General features: G+C 38.7%; 1 protein-coding gene across 1 annotated transcript; it reads left to right on the forward strand.

The window, feature by feature from the left end:
* Positions 1 to 94: 94 nt before the first annotated feature.
* AC631_06016 (uncharacterized protein) lies at positions 95 to 586 on the forward strand (the record flags this gene model as incomplete). Its single annotated transcript, XM_015614845.1, has 1 exon — positions 95 to 586. A coding segment is annotated over one exon (492 nt), but the record flags the coding sequence as incomplete, so codon positions are not given.
* Positions 587 to 617: the final 31 nt, after the last annotated feature.

Raw genomic sequence — 617 nt, forward strand, 5'->3', positions numbered from 1 at the left:
GGGTGATATTGCAGGATCAGATGTGAGTGGTACTGTTGCTGAAGTTGGTTCTAAAGTTAAGGGTTTTGAAATTGGTGATGTGGTTTCATCTTTCATGCACGGTAATTTCTCTAAAACCAGAGGAGCATTCAGCGATTATGTGATTGCTGATGTTAACACTACAGTCAAGTATGATAAATCTGCCTTCAATTCCGAAGCTCTTGAAGTAGGTGATCATAATTCATCTTTGATTAATACGTTCGAAGGTGCTGCATCTATCAACTTGGGGCTTGTTACCGTTGGTTTGTCTTTTCACCATAAGCTTGGTATCAAGGCAGACAAACAAGCTAATGCTTCCAAATATATTTTGATTTGGGGTGGTGCTACAGCTACTGGTATCTTAGCAATTCAAGTCGCAAAGCTTGCATATGGCTTAAATGTCATCACAACAGCTTCTTCGAAACACCACGATTTCTTGAAATCATTAGGTGCTGATAAAGTTTTTGACTACCATGATTCAGATGTTATCGAGCAAATAAAGAAAGCTGGTGGTTCTAATATCAGATATGCTTTGGATACGGTTTCAAACGAACAAACTTTCCAATCTGTTTATGATGCTACAGCTGATTCCAGAGATG

Source organism: Debaryomyces fabryi (genome assembly GCF_001447935.2).
Source record: "Debaryomyces fabryi strain CBS 789 chromosome Unknown contig00485, whole genome shotgun sequence".
NCBI lineage: Eukaryota > Fungi > Ascomycota > Pichiomycetes > Serinales > Debaryomycetaceae > Debaryomyces > Debaryomyces fabryi.